This window comes from Oryx dammah, unplaced genomic scaffold, assembly GCF_014754425.2.
Source record: "Oryx dammah isolate SB20612 unplaced genomic scaffold, SCBI_Odam_1.1 HiC_scaffold_27, whole genome shotgun sequence".
NCBI lineage: Eukaryota > Metazoa > Chordata > Mammalia > Artiodactyla > Bovidae > Oryx > Oryx dammah.
Window position 1 is genome coordinate 104380482 of NW_024070211.1, and position 16039 is coordinate 104396520.

Here is a 16039-nt window from a genome sequence, read left to right on the forward strand (position 1 = left end):
ATGAGATTCAAACAGTGCATATGTTGATGAGATTCAAACAGTGCATATGTTGATGAGGAAAAAAACAAAAGAAACATCACTGTAAATCTCAGTAAATACAGGTTACCTCCTGGAAATTTTGTTGTCCAACCTTTACCTTATATCTGCATACACTCACACAGACAAATGCACACAAGCTTTGACTTGCACTGGATGAAAGCATACATGCCAGTTTCTTACATGACGATTTTTCACACAGCATGCTACGCTTGGTGGGTCTAGAGCAAGTTTACTTTGCTTCTTTGAATCCTGCTTTTCTATACCCTTTTCCCCCTTGGGCAGCACTTTGTCAAGACTCCTAAACACTTAGAACTTATATATTCTATTTTTTTATTCTCTCTGTAATCCTGTTTTAAGATCCTTCATTGATAGCACTGAAAGTCTAAGCTTGCTTTAATCAACTTACATTTTAAAAAGTCATATCAGTGAAGGAGTATAAGAAATAGGGGTGATATTCCAGGTATCAGACAACTATAATTAGGGAAAGGAGAAATAGGGAAGCAGTCTCAGAGCCTGGAGCTCTCAAATCCACACTATATAAGCAGGCATCCATTCTGCTAGTTTTAATAGTGTTTCTATCAATCCCCTGAAATAAATTCTACAAGAGGTAGCAATGAGATTAGAGCTGATCCACTCACAGGTGTCTAAATGACTACCACCACCTTTCACTTGTGACTTTTAGAGTTACTAACAAGTTAAATCTCTTCAGAGGATTCTGAGTGGCCAAGCCTACCAAAGCATTTGTCTTAGAATCATCTAGTTTTTAACTCACTGTTCAGTTCCGTCGCTGTCTTGTCCAGCTCTTTGTGACCCCATGGATTACAGCACGACAGGTCTCCCTGTCCATCGCCAACTCCCAGAGTTTACTCAAACTCATGACCATTGAGTCGGTAATGCCATTCAACCACCTCATCCTCTGTCGTCCCCTTTTCCCCCCATCTTCAATCTTTCAGCATCAGGGTCTTTTCAAATGAGTCAGTTCTTTGTATCAGGTGGCCAAAGTATTGGAGTTTCAGTTTCAGCATGGGTCCTTCCAATGAATATTCAGGACTAATTTCCTTTAGGATAGGCTGGTTTGATCTCCTTGCAGTCCAAGGGACTCTCAAGATCTTCTCCAACACCACAGTTTAAAAGCATCAATTCTTTGGTGCTCAGCTTTCTTTATAGTCCAGTTCTCATATCCATACATGACTACTGGAAAAACCATAGCTTTGACTAGATGGACCTATGTTGGCAAAGCAATTTCTCTGCTTTTTAATATGCTGAATAGGTTGGTCATAGCTTTTCTTCCAAGGAGCAAGCGTCTTTTAATTTCATGGTTGCAATCACCATCTGCAGTTATTTTGGAGCCCAAGAAGATAAAGTCTGTCACTGTTTCCTCGTCTATTTGCCATGTAGTGATGGGAAGTGAAGTGATGGGACCAGATGCCATGATCTTAGTTTCCGGAATATTGAGTTTTAAGCCAACTTTTTCACTCTTCTCTTTCACTTTCATCAAGAGGCTCTTTAGTTTTTCTTTGCTTTCTGCCATAAAGGTGGTGTCATCTGCATATCTGAGGTTACTGATTTTTCTCCCAGCAATCTTGATTCCAGCTTGGGCTTTATCCAGCCCAGCGTTTCTCATGATGTACTCCGCATTTAAGCTAAATAAGCAGGGTGACAATATACAGCCTTGACGTACTCCTTTCCCTATTTGGAACCAGTCTGTTTTTTCATGTCCAGTTCTGGCTGTTGCTTCCTGACCTGCATACAGATTTCTTAAGAGGCAGGTCAGGTGGTCTGGTATTCCCATCTCTTGAAGAGTTTTCCACAGTTTGTTGTGATCCACACAGTCAAAGGCTTTGGCATAGTCAATGAAACAGAAGTACATGTTTTTCTGGAACTCTCTTGCTTTTTCGATGATCTAATAGATGTTGGTAATTTGATCTCTGGTTCTTCTGCCTTTTCTAAATCCAGCTTGAACATCTCGAAGTTCTCAGTTCATGTACTGTTGAAGCCTCACTTGGAGAATTTTGAGCATTACTTTACTAGCGTGTGAGTTGAGTGCAACTATACAGTAGTTTGAGCATTCTTTGCATTGCCTTTCTTTGGGATTGGAATGAAAACTGACCTTTTCCAGTCCTGTGGCCATTGCTGAGTTTTCCAAATTTTCTGGCATAACAGTGGCAAACTCACTGTTAGTCAGTGATAATAACATGTGTTGTCTGGTTAACAGACTCATTAACCTGAACATACCTTCCTCAAATTTTATGACCTTCAGCCTCTTTTAAGGGATGCCCAAAACACATGTGTCGGCTTTTTGTGTTATAATCACGAGTTCAGGGAGAAAGATCTCAGTTAGCCCATGATTTATTTTGCTATCCTCCTTCAGGGTTCAAAAATCTTTAGATAAGTAATACCAAGACTAGATATCACTGTCTAGTGTAACACTGACCAAACCAAAGACCCCTGCAACAGAGCACTTTCATTTGTTAAAGCCCGATTTTAAATGACAACAACAACTTTAACAAAAAACAATATTATAATACTAGTGTTGAAAAAGACTTTTGGAAATTTTGTTACAAAACCTTATTCTACAGAGGAGAAACCCTAACCACAAAGTTCAATGTCTTGTCCTTCAAGGTAGAAGATGATGAAGACAATGAGAAAAATAACCTCAAAACAAAGAAGAATATGAGACCTCTGGCAGATCCAAGAGTCTCTCTCAAGCCAGGCTAGGGTTTCTTCTGCCACAAAATAATTCTTTCCAGCCCTCTCCACACATATCAGAATAAAACTAAAACACAAATTTTACAGCCTGTGTTACACCTGTTCTTGCAAGGGTTTTATATTTCTGTCCCGCAGGCAATCTGCTTCCATTTTATCAACACTCCAATACTTTGAGAAAGTATATAGTCAAGTCTTATTAGTGATAATCCCTTAATTTTTTAAATGCCTGAAGATATGGGCCTAAGTAGTATATCTTGAATGAAAAAAGACAAGATGAACCCAGGAGAAAGCAGAGATCAGGATCAAGTTAAAAAGAGGACGGTGGTAACTGGTTCTCTGTGGTCATAGTGATCAAGACAGAGGGATGTCTAGAGGCACGGCAGGAGAATACTCTATAGGTAACTGAATTAGGGGTCCCTACCAGAGTAAAGGAGCAATCAAGGGAACAAACTAGGACTAACTCAGTTCATCCCAGAAGAGAGTTCAGACTGTATGGCCGGCATTATCCAAGTAACCCCACCTTTTTATTACTGAAGCTCCAGGAAAGGGGCCAGCTTCTCTCCACCCCAAGAAAAGTTATGACCAACCTAGATAGCATATTGAAAAACAGAGACATTACTTTGTCAACAGAGGTCCATCTAGTCAAGGCTATGGATTTTCCTGTGGTCATGTATGGATGTGAGAGTTGGACTGTGAAGAAAGCTGAGTGCTGAAGAATTGATGCTTTTGAACTGTGGTGTTAGAGAAGACTCTTGAGAGTCCCTTGGACTGCAAGGAGATCCAACCAGTCCATTCTGAAGGAGATCAGCCCTGAGATTTCTTTGTAGGGAATGATGCTAAAGCTGAAACTCCAGTATTCTGGCCACCTCATGTGAAGAGTTGACTCATTAGAAAAGACTCTGATGCTGGGAGGGATTGGGACAGGAGGAGAAGGGGACAACAGAGGATGAGATGGCTGGATGGCATCACCGACTCGATGGACGTGAGTCTGAGTGAACTCCGGGAGTTGGTGATGGACAGGGAGGCCTGGTGTGCTGCAGTTCATGGGGTCGCAAAGAGTCGGACATGACTGAGCGACTGACCTGACTGACTGACCAGAGAAAGGCATGCCTTTAGAACCATGTGGTCCCAAATATCAAGGTGGTAGAAAGGCTAAGAAAGCTTTGTCCTACAAGAACTTGTAAAGGAAGACCCCTAACACTGATTATTTTCTATGATACTTAAAAAGTTTTGGCTGTACCCTAAAGCATGCAAGACCTTAGTTCCTCGATCAAAGATTGAACCTGTGCCCCCTGTATTGGAAGGCAGAGTTGTAACCACTGGACCACCAGGGTAGTCTCTCAATGATATTTTATTAACTCAGAATATGTACTTTAGAGAGGCAAACTAGATAAGGAAGTGAAATCCCCACTAATTCCACAAATGACCTATTGTTCTTTGAATAGTACTGTTCTTTAAAATTTAGCAACTTTATAATGTGCTTATCTGCATTTAGGTCAGAGGTAAAGCTGGCAGAAACTTAAAAAGTAATTGCTCAGAGGACTGTCATGAGCATTAAATGAATAAAGTGATCCTTGTCTGAAATATTAGCAAATGTTATATAAACATTAGTCATTATTTCTGCCCTTGTGTGATTATGACTCTTTCAAGATCTGATGAAAAGTACAATGCAAAGTATGTCTTGTATCTGGGAAAACCTTAAAAAAGCAAGCATATTAAATATTTGTGCTGGTACATTTCTCTACTGAATGAAACAAGTCATATTTTTGGAAGTACAGACAGCTGTATACTGTATATCAAGCTGAAAATGCCATGGCAACCACTGTTCCTAGGCAATTGGAGAATTATATGTGTGGTCCACTTTCTATATCATAAGTGGAAAGTGGAGGTGAAAATCAAATGTTATGAGATAACCTGGAGAAAAAAATTAGAAAGGGGTATATTTCTGAAAATTTATATGCTCTATTACAACAACCTTAATGACTCTGCATAAAATGACTAGATTAAACTCATTAAGTGAAGCAAGACCAAATATATGCTTGCACATTTCATAAACGTATGACAATCTCTCATCTGTTTGTAAAGCATGATAAATATTAAAAGATGAAATTGGGTAAAAGATGAAAAATGTCAAGTATTTAAAAAAAACAAATCAGCTGTTAAAAAACTAACACTCTAGGTATTATATTTCAGTTGCATAAGACTATGGCAAAGAATTTCAGTTTCTCAACATTTGAGTGTTTGTCTGCAGCAGAAAGCAAAATGAGACCAAGTGAAATGCCCAGTCAAAAGCATTCCTTGTTATGTTTCCAGCCAAAAGTCAATATCCTAAAGAAAATGAGATGTCATGCTGGTAGCGGTGAAAAGCAGTTTTCTGTTGTATACACACACATCCAAGCAGCAAAGTCACACCAAATGTATGAAGAATTCTCCAAAAGATTCTTTGGATTCTATGGGTCAAGATTACTACAGCTTCTGTCCAACTCTCCTTCCGCTTCTTCAAATGTAAAATAAGCACAAAAGGTTAACTTGTCAATAATACTAGGATGTCCTTTGGCCGCTGATTTCATTAAATGTGCTCTTCAGAGATACTTGGTCAGCAGACATAGGCCAGAAACTGGATTTCTGAACTTAGTTTCAGTCCCAGAACTCTAAGTCACTTTTAAGTCAATATCACTGCATTTCTGACTTCTGTCATGTATGAAGTCAAGGACAACCTTATTTTAAAAATTATATGCATTTTATGCAGTGATACATGTGATCTAGTCCATGAAATGACAGCATGGGCCAGCTCCTACATATGTTGTTGCACAAATGGCATTTCACATCTTCAGGCAGAATCATATTCAAAAATTGCTTTAAAAGAAACAAGTAAAACTGCCAGAAAATTTCTAATTGGATAGTTTTCTCTTCCAAATGAACATTTCCATAGAAAACAAGGTATTTCACCTTTACAAGGAAAATGACACTGTAGAAGTGCCAGTAAACTGTGTAGTCTTTTAAAATATATGCTTTAGATGGATCGAAAGAATTTTAGATGCAGAAATGTTCCCCCAAAAGGTTAGGATAAATTATTTTACAAACTAGGATCATCATTGAGTTCTCTTTGGAAACTGCACGACTGGTTGCCAAAATTAGCTCAGAAAATCAACAGCCTTTGATGTGAATATTTTCAGTTGATGCTCCAAAATCACTATCCAAATACCTTAATTTGCCAGTACTGAGAAATGCCTTAGAGGAATGAGGCAAATTATTAAATATAGACTGCCAAAAAGTATTAAATAGGTGTGGTTAGCAACATTTTTTCCAGGCTACAGACAGACTGACTTATCTCTAAGCCTAAGGCAAATAGAATACCAGTGATTACTAAAGAACATTAAAATAAAAACTCAAAATGAATAAAACTGTGCTAACTATAAATCACTTTCTCACACATTACTGTTATTTCTCTCTCTAGCTCTGTTTCCTGGTAGTTCACCCACAAGAGATAAGCATTTGCTATTTCTAATATAATGTAACTAGTTCCAATATTTTCTTTCTGCTTTATTCAAAGGATGCTTTGGGGAAAAAGACTGGAAAAATCAGAACGCTATAGTTCTGTTAAACAGCGCACCCTTGTGGTTTATTTTACCACCTAAACAATAAAAATCATAGGACAAGGATGTATCCAAAATTTTCACCGACTTGGAAATTATTTTGTCGTTTATTTTTTTCCAGTAATCTTTCCCAGCTTGGTATTACTTTTAGGCTTTTAGGCAGTAAAAATAGTGCCTTTTTAAAATTTCAAATTCTAAACTAAATTGTTACAACAGATATAAAATGTCTACAGTGATTATGACTATATGCTTTGCTGAATTTCCTGAATATTTTCATCTGATGCTATAAAAAAATTTCAATTCAAGAGTGAATTTCATTTATATGCATTATGTAATGCACACTACATTTTAGTTGTTGGTCCTTAAGCTTTTAACACAACCTTGCCAAAATTCTGGCTTTGTAAAAGCTTAGGAAAAATATTGCCAAGAATTATTTGAGCCAGTTACTATTAAAAAGTAAATGTAAGCAATGTTTAAGTTATCCAAGTACTTCTTAAAATTTACCAGAGCTACCCATGAAATACTAGAATTTTATTTGACATTTTCTTTGTATATCCCATACCTGATTGTGTGAAACTGTGGTTAAAAGTTTACTTATCAATTCTCTTGAACACCTACTGTGTTACAGAATTTCTCTGGGGAACACAAATCCCATCCTCTGGTTGGGAATTTAAAAAGAGAGAATTTAACAATGTTATAAGCTTTAAACAAAAAAACAATGTTTATCTTTAGAGGATGGGGTGTCTATCACATAACATGTTATATCCATCAATAGAATATTATGCAACCTTAAAAAGGGAAGCCCTTTATGTATTGATAAGGATATCTAAAATATATCATTTAGTACCAAAAAGTGAGGTATAACATAATACATGTAGCATATGACTGGCTGAGAAATTAAAAACATATGTAGGTTGAATACTGACTTGAATATATATACATATAGTCAGGCTGGAAGAATACACAAGAGTGTTATTGGTTGCCTTTAGGCATAAGAATTTGGCTGGCAGCAGGGTTGGAATGGAGAATTTTCACTGTATTTTCCTTTTCATCTTTAGAAATATATATCATAGGATATATATGATACTACCTAAATGTATACATAAATTAAAATGAAACATAAAAACACAAGAGAGACAAATTCAGAGAAAGTAAGATCATCCCATGTTGGAATCTTTAAAAAATTGTCCATGAAGCAGGTAAAGGAAAGTTATAATTTGAATGAGTGAGGAGGAATAAAGATGAAGCTGGGGGAATTACTCTATTCTAAAAGCATAGGAAACATGGTTTTTGCACAAGTGATGTCAAATCTTCTGGTTAGAGTTAGAAGTATACTGAAAATGATGAGGAGCTAACATTAAAAAAAAAAAAAAAAAAAAAACCTTGTGCTTTTGTACAGCAACAGAAACCACCAACAAATGAAAAGACAACCTGCAGAAAGGGAGTATTTGCACATCATGTATCTGGTAAGGGGCTAATATCCAAAATATATAAAGAACTCATACAACTTGATAGCCTAACAAATGCAATTTTAAAAACGGGATGAGGAACTGAATATTTTTACAAAGATTTACAGATGGTCAATCAGTATTAGAAATGGTATTTAACATCATTAATCATCAGGGAAGTGCAAATCAAAATTACAGTAAGATACCATGTCATACTTGTTAGAATGACACGAATGTTAAGAAAAGAAAATCCTTGTGCACTCTTGGTAGGAACGGAAATTGGTGCAGTCACTTTGGAAAACAGTTTGGAGGTCAGTGAAATAATTAAAAATAGAAACTACCATATGATCCAGCAATTGCACTTCTGGATATGTATTCAAAGGAAACAAAAATAGGATATTAAAGAGATACCTACACTCCCATGTCACCATAGCCAAGACATAGAAACACCCTAAGTGTCCATGTATGGATAAATGGACAAAGAAGATGTGATTATGATTATGTTAAATACGTATATGTGTGTGTGTGTGTATATATATATGATACACATATGCGCACACACAGGAATATTATTCAGCCATGAGAAAGAAGGAAATCCTGCCATTTGTAACAGCATAGATGGACCTTCAGGGCATTACAGTAAACAAAATAAGCCAAAGACTGCCAAATATAGCATGGTTTCATTTACATGTGGAATCTAAAAATCAAACTCAGAGTAGAAGTTACCTGAGGCTGAGGAATGGGGGAATAGACAGAAATTGATAAAAGAGGACAAACTTTCAATTAGAAGATGAATAAGATCTGAGTATCTAATGGAAACATAGTGACTATGGTTGACAACACTGTATTATATAATGGAAATTTGCTAAGATAGAACTTAAATGTTCATACCAAAAAAAACCCCAATAATATGTGAAGTGATGGACATGTTAATTAAATAGATAGAATTCTTTCACAATGTATTTCAAATTGCCACAATGTATTTAAATAGCTTACAATCTTATTTGTCAGTTATACCTCAAAATAACTAGAAAGAAAGAGAGAAAGGGGAGAGAGGAGGGGAGATGTGTGTCGAGCCTTTCATACCCACCACACTGTGTAGAGGGCCTTAAATGCCTGGAAAATAACAGCCATCTATCCAAAGTTTCTGAACTGAAAAGTGACAATTATAAAATATAAATGTGGCAGCTTGCCATGTCCTTCATATTGTGAAGACGAAAAGGGGCAAGACAAGCTAAGTACTGACCTTCTCCTTACATTCCTGCCCCTGGACTTCCCTGAGGCATGGCTTTAGCAGAGGGGATACAAGAAAGGGACAAGGAGACCCTGTAAAGAGACAGTGAATAAGTGGATGTGGAAAGAAAAAGAAAGAACATCAGAGATCATCTTGAGCTTTTCAAACTGGGAAAAATAAGTGAGATTGATTTTACATACATTGATCTCTAGATGATCAATGCCCAAATCAGATTGATTATATTCTTTGCAGCTGAAGATGAAGAAGCTCTATACAGTCAGCAAAAACAAGACCAGGAGCAGACTATGGCTCAGATCATCAGCTCCTTATTGCAAAATTCAGGCTCAAACTGAATGAATAAAGTAGGGAAAACCACTAGGCCACTCAGGTATGACCTAAATCAAATCTTATAAGTGGAGGTGATGAACAGATTCAAGGAACTTGATCTGGTAGACAGAGTGCCTGAAGAATTATGGATGGAGGTTCTTAACATTGTACAGAAGGTGATGACCAAGACTATCCCCAAGAAAAAGAAATGCAAGAAGGCAAAATGGTTGTCTGAGGAGGCCTTACAAATAGCTGAGAAAAGAAGAGAAAGAAAAAGCAAAGGAGAAAGAAAAAGAGATACCTAGCTGAATGCAGAGTTCCAGAGAATAGCAAGAAGAGATAAGAACGCCTTCATAAGCAAACAATGCAAAGGAATAGAGGAAAACAATAGAATGGGAAAGACTAGAGATCTCTTTAAGAAAACTGGGGATACCAAGGAAACATTTCATACAAAATTGGGCACAATAAAGGACAGAAACAGCAAGGATCTCAAGGAAGAAGAAGAGATTAAGAAGAGGAGCAAGAATACACAAAAGAACTGTACAAAAAAGGTTTTAATGACCCAGATAACCACAATGGTGTGGTCACTCAGCTAGAGTCAGAATCCTGGAGTGTGAAGTCAAGTGGGCCTTAGGGAGCATGACTACAAACAAAGCTAGTAGAGGTGATGGAATTCCAGTTGAGCTCTTAATCCTAAAAGATGCTGCTGCTAAAGTGCTGCACACAATGTGTCAGCAAATTTGGAAAATGCATTAGTGGCCACAGGACTGGAAAAGGTCAGTTTTCATTCTAATCCCAAAGAATGTTCAAATTATTGCACAACTGCATTCATTTCACATGCTAGCAAGAGTATGCTCAAAATCCTTCAAGCTAGGCTTCAGCAGTACATGACCTGAGAACTTCCAGATGTACAAGCTGGATTTAGGAACCAGAGATCAAATTGCCAACATCTGCTGGATCACAGAAAAACCAAGGGAATTCCAAAAAACATCTGCTTCATTGACTGTGCTAAAGCCTTTGATGGTACAGATCACAACAAACTGGAAAATTCTTAAAGAGACAGGAATATCAGACCACCCTATCTGTTGCCTGAGAAACCTGAATACAGGACAAGAAGCAGCAGTTAGAACTGGACATGAAACAACAGACTGGTTCAAAGCTGGGATAGGAACGCTGCTTATTTAACTTACATGCAGAGTACATCATGTGAAATGCCGGGCTGGATGAGGCACAAGCTGGAATCAATACTGCCTGGAGAAATAGCAATAGTCTCAGATATGCAGATGATACCACTTTAATGGCAGAAAGTGAAGAGGAACTAAAGAGCCTCTTGATGAAGATGACAGAGGAGAGTGAAAAAGCTGGCTTAAAACTCAACATTAAAAAAATGAAGATCATAGCATCCTGTCTCATCACTTCATGGCAAATAAATGGGAAAAAACTGGAAACAGGAACAGATTTTATTTTCTTGGGCTCCAAAATCACTGCAGTGACTGCAGTCATGAAATTAACAGAAGCTTGCTGCTGGGAAGAAAAGCTATGGCAAACCTAGACAGCATATTAAAAAGCAGAGACATCACTTTGCTGACAAAGGTCTGTATAGTCAAACCTATGGTTTTTCCAGTAGTCATGTATGGATGTGAGAGTTGGACCATAAAAAAAGCTGAATGCTGAAGAATTGATGCTTTCGAACTGTAGTGCGAGAGAGGACTCTTGAGAGTCCCGTGGACAACAAGGAGATCAAACCAGTCAATCCTAAAGGAAATCAACCCTGAATATTCATTGGAAGGACTGATGCTGAAGCTCAGTACTTTGGCCACCTGATACAAACAGCTGACTCCTTGGAAAAGGCCCTGATGCTGGGAAAGATTGAGGGCAAAAGGAGAAAGGGGTGACAGATGAGATGGTTGGATGGCATTATTGACTCAACAGACGTGAGTTTGAGTAAATTCAGGAGATAGTGAAGGACAAGGATGGCTGGCATACTGCAATTCATGGGGTCTCAAAGAGCTGGACCTGATTTAACGGCTAAGCAACAATCAGGCAGTGAGGAGTCAATAAGCAACCATGAGTTCAAACTGCAAGTGGAACGATATTGAGACTGGAATACAAAGCTGATGTATTCGTTTCCTAGACTGCCGGAACAAATGACCATGACTGGGCAGCTTCAACCAACAAAAATGTGTTCTGCTGCAGTTCTGAGATCAGGTGTCAACAGGACCATACCCCTCGGAAGTCAGTGGGGAGAGTCCTTCCTCGCCTCCTCTAGGCTCCTGGTATTCCCTGCCTTGTGGCAGTGCCACTGCAATCTCCATCTGTCGTCACATGACCTCACCTTTGTGCCTTTGTGCCTGAGTCTTCCCTGGTGGCTCAGGGGTAAAGAATCTGCCTGCCAGTGCTGGAGATGTGGGTTCCATTCTGGGTTGGAACGATCCCCTGGAGAAGGAAATAGAAACCCACTCCAGTATTCTTGCCTGGAAAATTCCATGGACAGAGGTATCTGGTGGGCTACAGTCCCGGGGGCCACAAAGAGTAGGACAGGATTGAGCGACTAAACAACATTCCCCTCTTGCTGTTGTAACACCACCAGTCACTGGATCGGGCCCAACTTAAGCCCAGGACTTTCTCATCTCTAGATCTTCGGCTTGGACTTTTTTTGAGGGGGACATTATTCCAAACACTACAGCTGAAAACTCAACAAAGAATAGATGTTTTCTCTGAAAGAGTAAACATAGACTTAGATCATGGATTCAGGTACCTCCAAATTTAGAAAACGGATAAAGAACTTGTGACAAAAAAAAAAAAAAAAGAGAGAGAAAGAGAGAGCTGAGCTATAAGAAGAGAATTAGGGCCACAGAAGAGAGAAAAAAATAAGACCAAAGGGTGATCCATCCCATTGAATATGGCGAAGAAGTTAAGGCAATATGTGGTAAGATGCCTTGGAAGGCATGAACTCAGGAGTATGCATGTGTGCATGTCCACACACTCATACACATACTCACACAGAGAACCACAGCTTCACGGTTAAGAAATTTTTGTAATGAATAAATTTTTAAAAATGATTTTTCAGCTTCTCTAGGGAAAAATAAATAATTCCAGATCCTGCTAAACAATACATCAAAGAACTAACCAGATGTCCAGATCAAAGGAAAAAATAATTAGAAAATCATATAAAAATGTCTAAATTTCCAAAGGCAACAAACTAAAAAAAAAAAAATTAGCCTTGAACATGGGGGCATCAACTGGTCACAGAACAGAGAGTGAGAATCAAAAGAAATGGTTTTTGGTGAGGTCACTGGTAGTACAGCCTAGAATTTTAAGAAGCTGACTTTTAGAAAGACAATGTAGACCTCTTCAGGCTCCAAACACAAAAGAGGTTTACTGTAATAGATTGGATGAAGTCATTTGGAAAGGTTTGTGAGCAGGGGCTAAGATGTATTTCTATATAAAGGAAAAGACAGATTGGTAACCACTCAAGAGTGTAATAATTTTTACTGTTACAGTGCAGTTTTATGGTAATTAAAAATATAAAATGATCCTGAAAGTGCTACCTTTTAAATGACTTGCTATGAAGAAGTGCAAACTAGTTATGGTCACAGAATGAAGTCTCTGACCCTGATGTGGGGTCCCTGCTTCTCTCACTCAGTTTCAATCTCTGTTTCTTGCGCATGCCCAGACTCACCAACAGTCCTCACATTGCTTGCATCTTTCAACAGGATTCCTCTTGCCTGACCTATACACTCTCACACATTTTTAAAGACTGAACCCAACCACTAAGCATTTGCCCTTGAAAACTCTGTAGTAAATGATTCTATAATTTGAAAAAAATAACTATCCTCCTGATGTGTAAGATGAGATTTTATACCACAGCCATTTGACAAGAGAGCCTTATAGAAATAATAAGACAGCTTAATAAATGACTTTCCAAGTAACTACTGAGTTTCAGCATTTTTTAAATTCATTTCTATCTAATCCAGTTGCTACTTTCTAAAAACACATGACAGTTTATAAATTACAATTTAAAACTATAGTTAAAATATCTCTAAGATTAAGAAAATACAAAAAAGTTTATTAGTTTAGAAGGGTTAATCTCTTGAGCATTGAATTCACTAACTAAGGCAGAAACAAAATCCTTCAACTAGACACAAGAAAACTGAGTTTCTCCAACACCTCAAAATAAAATTTGCTCTCAAAGTTACTTAGAACAATTGTCAACTCCAAGCAACAAAATATATGGTCTCATATTCAATCACAGTTACTTAAAACGTCAAATATAATTCACCTGAATAAAGCAAAGAGTGTACAGACATTACAGGCATGAAAAGTTGTTTGCAAGTGGATTTCTACAAAAGAGCATGTTCCAGGAAAATTGGGGATTAAAGAGAAGTAATAGTGAGAATGTTTGGGAAAAAGGTACACCTAGAACAGTGTCTTAAACATCTAAGTATATGATAGTAACTGTACTGTTTTATATATAAAGACTTTTTTATAATAGAGTATACATGTATCAGGCAGACCCCCCTGAGAATCTGAGAGTCAGGTCAAGATCTGACTATATGTAGTTAGAAATCCATGAAAGTTCATAGATTGTGTTGCTGTTAACAAAAAGAAAGAAAACTGTGTTCAAAAATAAATATTTCCTTTCCTAATACATGCATCAAACAAGAACCTCCAGCTGGGCCTTAATAAACCAGGACTTTACGGTTTACAGATGATGTGCTGCTAAGTCACTTCAGTCGTGTCCCACTCTGTGCGACCCCATAGACGGCAGCCCACTAGGCTCCTCCGTCCCTGGGATTCTCCAGGCAAGAATACTGGAGTGGGTTGCCATTTCCTTCTCCAGTGCAGGAAAGTGAAAAGTGAAAGTGAAGTCGTTCAGTTGTGCCGGACTCTTAGTGACCCCATGGACTGCAGCCCACCAGGCTCCTCCGTCCATGGGATTTTCCAGGCAAGAGTACTGGAGTGGGTTGCCATTGCCTTCTCCGTAAAGATGATGTATTTGCTTGTATATAAAAGCTACTTAAAATAGACATATTTTATTCTTTACTGCATTTCAGAACTGTACATAGGGACTCTCTTCATGGTTCCAACGCTGCTAGTAACTAGTTATTCATCTAATTACATATCAGTAAATGTTACTATTAGCAGCCTATGTGGAAAAGGACAAGCTAGTTAAGAGGAAAAATGGATGGTCCCCTTCCCCATCTTAAAAATACAAACAAAACAAATGTACCTACCTCCTCTGTTTCATCCACACTCGGGGATTTCACCATACAAGATGCTGGCCTCTCCTGAATGTGCGCAGGGTCCTGGGGGGCACTCTGAGGCCCTGGCATTGGAGGCAGTGGAGCACGCCTCTTCTTGGGGGCATCCGACGGCAGGGTGTTTGAAATATACTGCTTGGAAATGGTATTGCTCTTTGTAAAAGTTGGCCGGTGCTTACTTACTAGAGGAGTCGCAGGGGCACTGACAGTCTAATACAGAATGAAAAGGCAAAATCTACAGGTAATTCCATGGTAAAAAGCACATGCAATTAAAAACAGATTAAAGAATCTTATAAAATACTACATGAGAAAATACGTACTTGCTCCCGCTTTTTCTTACTGCGTTGAAATAAGCTGAAAAACCCTTTACTTTCTTTATCCTTCATAAGGTCTAGGTTTTGTGATATTTGGCAGGACTCTAAAATAGAAAAAAAGCACCTTACTTTTGTTCACAGGGTTATATGTTCACCTCTGAGGTTTCTCTCGATTACTTTTCCTTGATAACTGTATTTAACGATAAAAGCTACTAGCTATGGTCTACTATGAACCAGGCACTCTGCTGGGCACCTCATATTCTAATTAACTCTCAAAGCAGCAAGCACATTTAGTATTATTGTTCCTGTTCCATAGTAGGGAAAACTGAAGCTTAAAGAAACTAAGATTACATACTTGGGGCAAAGGTCAGGAAATGACAGAGCTAGGACATAAACCCATTTCGTAGTGACTCAGAGTCTGTTTTACACACAACTACCAACATTTCAGAAGTATAAAGGACACTTTTTACTTTTAAAAGGATGTTATAAAAAGGATGTTATCATACAGTTTGTCTCTTTGTTGATTTTGAATTATACTTTTTTGTCTCAGCTAAACTATCATGAAGTATTTAATTCTCCAAAGCATGATTCATTATAATTACTTAGCACTCTGTTCAATGTTTTAAAAATTTTATTTCTGTAATCCAGTGGTTCTCAACTGAGGGTGATTTTGCACATACAATCACACATACACACATTCACCCAAAGACATTTAACAATGTCTAGGGACAATTTTTCTTGCCTGGAGAATCCCAGGGCCAGGGGAGCCTGATGGGCTGTCATCTCTGGGGTCGCACAGAGTCGGACACGACTGAAGTGACTCAACAGCAGTAGCAGTAGGGACAATTTTGGTTGTCAGGACTGAGTTAGGGTGAAGAGAATGTGCTGTTGGGATCTACTGGATATAGGCTAGTGATGCTGCTAAATAGTACTCTAAAGCCCAACAACAAAGAATTATTTAGCCCCAAATGTCAATAGTGCTGAAATTAAATCATATTTTAATCAGAATAGCAAGTGTCACACCTCAATGTTGCATAGGTAACATTTCATTTTCTAAACAGTATTTTCTAATGTCAACTGAAAGGGCCTACAAACAACAAATCCAGTA

The 16039-nt window shown here is 38.1% G+C and overlaps 1 protein-coding gene across 4 annotated transcripts in view; it reads right to left on the reverse strand.

Annotated features, from left to right (window-relative positions):
• Window positions 1-16039, reverse strand: part of COBLL1 (cordon-bleu WH2 repeat protein like 1) — a 169038-nt gene that overhangs the window by 32228 nt on the left and 120771 nt on the right. For all 4 annotated transcript variants that reach the window (XM_040229249.1, XM_040229251.1, XM_040229250.1 and 1 more), the window contains 2 exons: window positions 14938-15035; window positions 14591-14827 (listed from right to left, as the gene is read on the reverse strand). In XM_040229249.1, coding sequence (XP_040085183.1) covers window positions 14591-14827; window positions 14938-15035 — 335 coding nt within the window. The remainder of the gene's footprint in view (window positions 1-14590; window positions 14828-14937; window positions 15036-16039) is intronic.